Source organism: Liolophura sinensis, chromosome 4 (genome assembly GCF_032854445.1).
Source record: "Liolophura sinensis isolate JHLJ2023 chromosome 4, CUHK_Ljap_v2, whole genome shotgun sequence".
Lineage (NCBI taxonomy): Eukaryota > Metazoa > Mollusca > Polyplacophora > Chitonida > Chitonidae > Liolophura > Liolophura sinensis.
Genome location: NC_088298.1, coordinates 11688325 through 11697615, shown reverse-complemented (window position 1 = coordinate 11697615; position 9291 = coordinate 11688325). Strand labels below are relative to the sequence as shown.

The window sequence follows — 9291 nt, the reverse complement described above, 5'->3', positions numbered from 1 at the left end:
ACGCCTTACTCAAGAATATTTCACTCACACGACGGCGGCCAGCATTATGGTGGGAGGAAACCAGGGGGGGAATCCACGACCGTCTGTAGGTTGCTGCTAGACCTTCCCGCGTGCTGTATAGTGTTAATTCTACACCAGTCGTCGGTTATTTGTTCTATGTTAAAGTGTCATCGAGGGTTCAGTTTCTAACGTGTACAAGTATCGGTGATTTCTGAGGAGAGAAGCTAATGCAATCAAATACGCCGATCACGAGAACAGCTTGTGTTCAGAAACACTTGGATTTATACTATATACTGCCAATAAATAAAGCACAAATTATAAATTTTTGTGTTCTAATGTAGACCTACATTTGAATTTAGCATAACAAGCGTATCATGTTTTGACCACAAAACGGCAGTTGTTCGTGTATACAGAAATGTTTCGACAGGTAAAAAAATTACCAGTCGCATTAGGCAAGTTACCACAGAATGAAATAATACTGCAAACCCTGCTATCAAAGCAGAATGAAAAGGTAAAGTTTTCATTGAGTGCGTTATTTGAATAAACCCAGTAGGCCTACAGGTTGAGGTGTAATAAACAAATGTAGGCCTATGAGCGTCATTTAGATTCATTCCCCATGAGGAAGAGCTGAAGTAATTAATTCTAGAATGTTATGACAAGTCGTAATTCCCGACAATCGACATGTATATACATATACTTGTAATCCTATATGTAACTACAAGAATCTCTGTACCAGTAGGTCTGTGTAGGCCTATACATGTATACACATGTATGCCTTTCGACTTTCTTGACCCCTTTCACTCAATCAACTTCACACTTTCTAGGTGTATTGCTGGGGACCCATAAAAAGTGTTGAGTATTTTGGAAAAATGTGTACTGCGGTAGGCTTACCCAGTTTCGAGCCCCCCTTGACCCCTTGGGTTAGTGCCCAATAGTTGATCTTCCCAATTGCCTGAATGCCAACACACTTATTATGCAAAGTTTTTCGTGGTCGGTTGAATGCATTATCTGTTAAACTGCGGAATGAGCTGTTAGTTACGTTTGCTATATGTGATGAATATTTGGATACAATCCGGAAAATATCGAAAAAAGGTTCCCAGATTGTACATATATTTGTATTCTTGAGATACAACTATACAATGTAAGGACCAAAACATGTATTGTATTACGATAGGTGGTGCCTAGATAAGTTGCCTTGACCTGTTGCCTCGTATGGCAGTGGTACAAATAATGAAGATTCCATGCTCACACTAACCAAACAAATAGAAACGTTAACTACTAAGTTGCGAAAAAAAAATTCTGGAAAATGTCTACAATCTTACAGTATATCACAATATGACGTTCTGGTGCAATGGATTCTCTTTAAAGTCATGTCATCATGAGGTGTGGCCGGGTCCTCCATTACAGAAGGAATAACTGATTGGCCCTTTGCGGGAGGAGAAGACCAATGAATTGTACTTGCCTTCGGTAAGGCGTCTCAGTGAAGCAGCAGTAGAGAAAAGAGCGGTGGAAATCCGCCCTGCAACAAGGAGGCACACTACATGCACTCTAAAAATTCCTTCATCGTCATATGGCTGAAAAATTGTTAGGACAACGTTAAGCTCCAAGCACTCACTCACTCACTCACTCAAATGATTCTTAACTATATACTAACTATTTCGTACATATATTTTGTTCATTCTAACCTACAAATGTTCACATGAGTTTAAATATACCTGCAGGCCACTTGATGGCGTTGATGGTTGGGAAGACTGCAAAAGCGTATCAAACGTAGAGTAAATCCACTGCTCTACCTTTGTGCTGCATGGATGGAAGAGAGCGGTCAATACACAGCCCGACTGTAAGGTGAAACCAAATTGTTCAAACAATACGTGGTCCGCTTACAGTACATCTACCGCTATATTTATTCGTTATTTAAATGCCTTTAGACGCGCCATGCACCAGACAAATATAGTGGTTTATTTGTGGCATATCCGGTATGCATTTTCATTTGAATATTAAGTATCACACACACACAAATTCCTGTGAAAAAATAATTTCTTTTGTTAAATCAATGTGCGAGTTTAATTGTAAAAACAAAAGTATTTTTCTTCGTAGAAGGAAATTTTCAGTGTAAACAAGTTATTTTCTTTGTAAAACAAAGTAATTTTCCGTTGAACAGAACATTTTCGATGAAAAACTGATTGACAACCTTGATAAACTGTTTGATAAGCCGCTGTACTAACACTAAACCTCTGTGTATAGGCCTGTGTGCACGTGCTGTATTTGACACGTTGTTATGTTTGTGTGGCACAAACTGGTCACCGTAGATAACAGTTTCTAGGATTGTCGTTTGCAAGAGTGTTCCTTGTATATAGCAAGTGTGTCTTAATGGTGTCAACACACTGTTAACATATTGAAATGTACTATTAGCCGAGAACAGTTATCGTGAAACATGGACCTGCTGATAAAGCAGTCCGTTTCCGTATATAGGCTAAGTCCTGCACTCTGGGGATGTTTTTAGCCCATTGTCGCAATCGGTTGTCTGCTAAGCTGTTGGTTGACGTTTTAAACTTCGCGACAAAGATCATCATGGTAAGGCAAGTTTAACTGCGGTTCGTCTGTACAAGTTTGGAGAAAAAAAGATACTTAACCTTTAACCATTGGTTGGGGAGTTTGGAAACCTAGGGCTTCATTTATGCCATAGCTGCTGACAGTGTCGAGTTAGAAAGGCCTCAGTTGGCATTTGCGGACGTACACATGCATATTGCACGTTACACGCAAATAAGCCTAACCGGGCGAGAAGTGTTGTCGGATCCCTTTATCAAAGTTGCGGACTGAAGTGGCTGTTTTATCAAAAATACTCCATGGAGACAGAAAAACACATGAGATAAGCCTTATGTGAGGCTCTACATGTACCTCCTTTGCTTACACTACCGTAGTGTTAATACACCTGTAAGTTATGTAGGGGCAGGTCTAGCTAACACACTTCTTTAATTAATGACTGATAACAGGGAAACTTGGTCATGATGATGATGGTTTTATTTTAGGTACCGGTACTAGAGTATCTGAAATATCTCCACACTGATTGGTCATGGAATATATGTACTTATTTTAGCTTTGCCTGCTAAGTCCTGCCTTTTTACCTATATTATATAATATATTTTGGTGTGCATAAGACGTCGCTAGAGAGTCATGACCTCTCTTTTGAAAAACAATAAGGAGTAGGATAGAGAGGGAAAATGTAGTCAGGACTATTCACTTGTGGAAAGCAATCACAAATAGATTTCTGCCAAATTGTGGGATCAGTTAGCTTTCAAGTTTGAAGCCATCTTAAACCACTTCAGTATGATGTCTCTCTTTTTTTCTTAGAGCCTGATTGGATGTGAAGTAAGTGTAGTATAGCCTACATGATATTTTAGCATTCCCTTCTTTTTCTTACTTCAGGCAGATGATTAAAAGAAGCTTTAAATAGAAACGTAATTATATCATATCTGGTTTGTATCTTTTTGTGAATGTGAATGTATTAAGCTGTTTGTTTAGATATCAGCATTAAGATGGATGATTTACACCCAAATGTGTATCCGTAGAGTCAGTTCCAAAAAAGTTGATAACAATGCATATATGCATGAATTCTTACATGATAATTCTGCCTTTGTGAGAAATGTAATGAGATAGTACCAATGTTGTCATTGTCCGTCAAGTCAGAATGTCAATAATTAGAAGATAATCACAGGTGGTTATTCAGTGATGACGCCAGGTATGTTACAAGTGCAAGTATTTAGGGATCTGGTGCCACCACTATGTACGACCTGTGCTGGAAAAGTGTATACAAGCACATCATCCAGCTGGTTTGTTAAAGACAAGGGAGGTAACTCTGGTGAGAAAATGTCCGAGTTAACTGTCTGAAATTGAAATGTTATGTATTATTTTATGTCTAGCAGGTTGAAATTGAGGGCTTACTCTAAGCTTCATCTTTCTTCAAGTGGAGATAGTGTTATCGGTTTAATTAGATTTTACATCTTTGCCTCGTCATCACTGGGCAGTTAGATGTTACATCATTGTCAAACTCGTAGTAAGTGCCATTATCACTGGGCAGTTAGATGTTACATCATTGTCAAACTCTTAGTTCTATCATCACTGGGCAGTTGGATGTTACATCATTGTCAAACTCCTAGTTCTACAATCACATGGCAGTTATATGTTACGTCATTGTCAAACTCATAGTTCTATCATCACTGGGCAGTTAGATGTTACATCATTGTCAAACTCGTAGTAAGTGCCATTATCACTGGGCAGTTATATGTTACATCATTGTCAAACTCCTAGTTCTATCGTCACTGGGCAGTTAGATGTTACATCATTGTCAAACTCGTAGTAAGTGCCATTATCACTGGGCAGTTATATGTTACATCATTGTCAAACTCCTAGTTCTATCATCACTGGGCAGTTAGATGTTACATCATTGTCAAACTCCTAGTTCTACCATCACATGGCAGTTATATGTTACATCATTGTCAAACTCCTAGTTCTATCATCACTGGGCAGTTAGATGTTACATCATTGTCAAACTCGTAGTAAGTGCCATTATCACTGGGCAGTTATATGTTACATCATTGTCAAACTCCTCGTTCTATCGTCACTGGGCAGTTAGATGTTACATCATTGTCAAACTCCTAGTTCTACCATCACATGGCAGTTAGATGTTACGTCATTGTCAAACTCCTAGTTCTATCGTCACTGGGCAGTTAGATGTTACATCATTGTCAAACTCGTAGTAAGTGCTATTATCACTGGGCAGTTATATGTTACATCATTGTCAAACTCCTAGATCTACCATCACATGGCAGTTAGATGTTACGTCACTGTCAAACTCCTAGTTCTACCATCACATGGCAGTTAGATGTTACGTCATTGTCAAACTCGTAGTAAGTCCCATTATCACCGGGCAGTTAGATGTTACATCATTGTCAAACTCCTCGTTCTACCATCACATGGCAGTTAGATGTTACGTCATTGTCAAACTCCTAGTTCTACATCACATGGCAGTTAGATGTTACGTCATTGTCAAGCTCGTAGTAAGTGCTATTATCACTGGGCAGTTATATGTTACATCATTGTCAAACTCCTCGTTCTATCGTCACTGGGCAGTTAGATGTTACATCATTGTCAAACTCGTAGTAAGTGCCATTATCACTGGGCAGTTATATGTTACATCATTGTCAAACTCCTAGTTCTACCATCACATGGCAGTTAGATGTTACATCATTGTCAAACTCCTAGTTCTATCGTCACTGGGCAGTTAGATGTTACATCATTGTCAAACTCCTAGTTCTATCGTCACTGGGCAGTTAGATGTTACATCATTGTCAAGCTCGTAGTAAGTGCTATTATCACTGGGCAGTTAGATGTTACATCATTGTCAAACTCATAGTAAGTCCCATTATCACTGGGCAGTTAGATGTTACATCATTGTCAAACTCCTAGTTCTATCGTCACTGGGCAGTTAGATGTTACATCATTGTCAAACTCCTCGTTCTATCGTCACTGGGCAGTTAGATGTTACATCATTGTAAAACTCCTCGTTCTATCGTCACTGGGCAGTTAGATGTTACATCATTGTCAAACTCATAGTAAGTGCCATTATCACTGGGCAGTTAGATGTTACATCATTGTCAAACTCCTCGTTCTATCGTCACTGGGCAGTTATATGTTACATCATTGTCAAACTCCTCGTTCTATCGTCACTGGGCAGTTAGATGTTACATCATTGTCAAACTCATAGTAAGTCCCATTATCACTGGGCAGTTAGATGTTACATCATTGTCAAACTCCTAGTTCTATCATCACTGGGCAGTTAGATGTTACATCATTGTCAAACTCGTAGTAAGTGCCATTATCACTGGGCAGTTATATGTTACATCATTGTCAAACTCCTAGTTCTATCATCACTGGGCAGTTAGATGTTACATCATTGTCAAACTCGTAGTAAGTGCCATTATCACTGGGCAGTTATATGTTACATCATTGTCAAACTCCTAGTTCTATCATCACTGGGCAGTTAGATGTTACATCATTGTCAAACTCGTAGTAAGTGCCATTATCACTGGGCAGTTAGATGTTACATCATTGTCAAACTCGTAGTAAGTGCCATTATCACTGGGCAGTTATATGTTACATCATTGTCAAACTCCTAGTTCTACCATCACTGGGCAGTTAGATGTTACATCATTGTCAAACTCGTAGTAAGTCCCATTATCACTGGGCAGTTATATGTTACATCATTGTCAAACTCCTAGTTCTATCATCACTGGGCAGTTAGATGTTACATCATTGTCAAACTCGTAGTAAGTGCCATTATCACTGGGCAGTTATATGTTACATCATTGTCAAACTCCTAGTTCTACCATCACATGGCAGTTAGATGTTACATCATTGTCTACCTCATAGTAAGACCCATCAACACTGCGCAATTAGATGTTACGTCATTGTTTAACACAGTTCTGTCATCACTGGATGGGCAGTTAGATGTTACATCATTGTTATACTTATACATTTGTAGGTCCGTCATCAATGACAAACTCATATCTCATCATCAGTGTGCAATTAGATGTTACATTATCATCAAACTCACAGTGCCATTATCAGTGGACACTTAGATGTTACATCATTGTCAAACCCATGGTAAGTCTCATTATCAGTGTGCAGTTAGATGTTACATCATTGTCAAACTCATAAAAAGTCAAATTTTCACTGGGCAATTAGATGTTACATCATTGTCAAGGTCATTAAAAGTCAAATTATCACTGGGCAATTAGATGTTTCATCATTGTCAAACTCATGGTAAGTCCCCCTTATCACTGTGCAATTAGATGTTACATCATTGTCAAGGTCATAAAAAGACAAATTATCGCTGGGCATTTAGATGTTATATCATTCTCAAGGTCACCAAAAATCAAATTATCACTGGGCAATTAGAAGCTACATTATTCTCAAACTCATTGTTCCATATTCATTTGGAAAGTAGATGATACGTCACTGATTGGGACTATAGGGTTTTATGATGATGTACATGTAACTTCTAATTGCATAGTGATGAAGATATTATGAGGTTGACAACAAGGCCACATTAAATTGAAAAGTATTTCCATTTGCAGTCATATTAATTTTTGGTTGATAAATAGATACAGAGGTGACGATCTGTCGCAGCTGACATTAGACCATTTCCGCAGTTTCTATGGAAATCAGATTGCCATTTCCATGATATCTACGATATATTAAACATAGATATGAACTTTGTGTCCGAGGTACAGCTGGCATTGTTTTGTATGTATGCAGTGTGCAGATGGGTACAGATATAGAAGCGATGATGTGTAACATCCATTTCTGTGGTTCCGTAACTGTGACTGAGTCCGTAACTGTAACTGAGTCAAATCTACTACTCCCAGTTTTGGGGTGTTCCTGAATATATGCTGTTTGTACATACAGAGGTGATGATCTGTTGGGCCTTTCTGTGGTTGTTATAGTACTAAACTGCATCACCACTACCTAGCCTGTTTCTACAAATGTCCTGCTGTAAATTTTCACACTGCATCACCACTATGTAGCCTGTTTCTGCAAATGTCCTGTTGTAAATTTTCAACCTGCATCGCACTATCTACCCTGTTTCTACAAATGTTGTGCTGTAAATTTCCAAGCTGCATCGCCACTATCTACCCTGTTTGTACAAATGTCCTCCTGTAAATTTCCAAGCTGCATCGCCACTATCTACCCTGTTTCTACAAATGTCCTATTGTAAATTTCCAAGCTGCATCGCCACTATCTACCCTGTTTCTACAAATGTTGTGCTGTAAAGTTTCAAACTGCATTACCACTATCTACCCTGTTTCCACAAATGTCCTGCTGCAAATTTCCAAACTGCATCCCCACTATCTATTTATTTATTTGATTGGTGTTTTACGCCGTACTCAAGAATATTTCACTTATACGACGGCGGCCAGCATTATGGTGCTTGGAAACCAGGGATCTCTGCCCGGGTTCCCCCCACTAAAATGCTGGCCACCGTGGTATAAGTGAAATATTTTTGAGTACGGCATAAAACACCAAACAAATAAAAAAATAAATCTACAAATTTACTAGTGGAAATTCTCAACCTTTATGACCTCTGAAACGCTTTTTCAGTGGAATTTATGCATACCATTATTATGAAAATGGTGCTAAAATGATGTAGTCGTGTCACTTAAGATGCAAGCTTCATAAAACTGCACAAATTCTCTACACCCCTTAGTTTTCTCAGGATGTTTCAAAATATTGGTAGCAAATTCAGTTGAAAAGGTTAATTATATTCGTTGAGATGTATATTGAGTTCACCTGAACTCTTGTTGATTAGCATGAATAGTAACATAATTTTTGTTCTTCTGCTTTTGTCTGTTCTTTTGAAAATATGCTGTTCCCTGAAAATACTTTCCAAAATATGACATGAACAGTTTTCTATGCCGGGTTGCAAAATTAAAAGATTAACCGGTTCTAGTCCTTCGTCTCCCGCCTAAAATCCTCTGTGTTTATTATAAATTTGTAAATTGTAATTTCTTTTTCTCGTTTATGCAGACAGACGTCTGTGAGCCACTTTGGCTCAAATCACAAGCATTCTGGATAATGTCACCCAGTATGGACTGACCCTGTTCTCTGCAAGGAGAGTCTCATCAGTTACCATGGAAACATTTTCTCCCATTGTCAGCTTCATCCTCAATGTAAGTATTACCCTGTATGTGTACATCTAATCTGTAGGTAGATTGGTTATTAACGAACATAATTGAAATGTAATGGGCGTGCGGCTGTTGCCATGACAACACCTGTACACACCTGTACAATGCCGTATTGATTGCATTCTTCAGGAAATGCAGATTTTATCCAAAACACACTTTACACTTGGCCCACCCATGTAGACCAGCATGATGTTGGCCTGAGGAACAACCAAGTGTGAAATACTCATCCAACAGCTGATGTGTTTTATTTTTTCAGAGGACTATATTACTCAGTATTGTGTTTATTTTGTGCATTTCATGTGGCGCTAAGGTTTCACTTATATAAAACAATTGTCAGGATCCTTGGTGGCTGAGGTGGTTAGCGTGCCAGCACGGAGCAGGAGCCACTCTGTTTCACCAATGCAATCGCTGTGAGTTCAAGTCTTCCTTTCCGATCATACCTGTATGTGGGAAGGTTTTCCAGCAACCTGGTCATGGATGGTCGTGGGGTTCCCCCAGGCTCTGTTCGGTTACTTCCCATGATAATAATGCTGGCTGCCTTTCTACA

At 38.8% G+C, this 9291-nt stretch overlaps 1 protein-coding gene across 2 annotated transcripts in view; it reads left to right on the top strand.

The window, feature by feature from the left end:
* The first annotated feature begins 2513 nt into the window (after positions 1-2513).
* Positions 2514-9291, top strand: part of LOC135464631 (inositol-trisphosphate 3-kinase homolog) — a 49783-nt gene continuing 43005 nt past the window's right edge. The window contains exons 1-2 of one of the 2 annotated variants that reach the window (XM_064742089.1): positions 2514-2574; positions 8587-8729. In XM_064742089.1, coding sequence (XP_064598159.1) covers positions 8691-8729 — 39 coding nt within the window. In that variant the 5' untranslated portion in view covers positions 2514-2574; positions 8587-8690. Of the gene's footprint in view, positions 2575-7471; positions 7555-8586; positions 8730-9291 lie in introns of those variants that run through there. The other variant, XM_064742090.1, reaches the window with a different exon arrangement.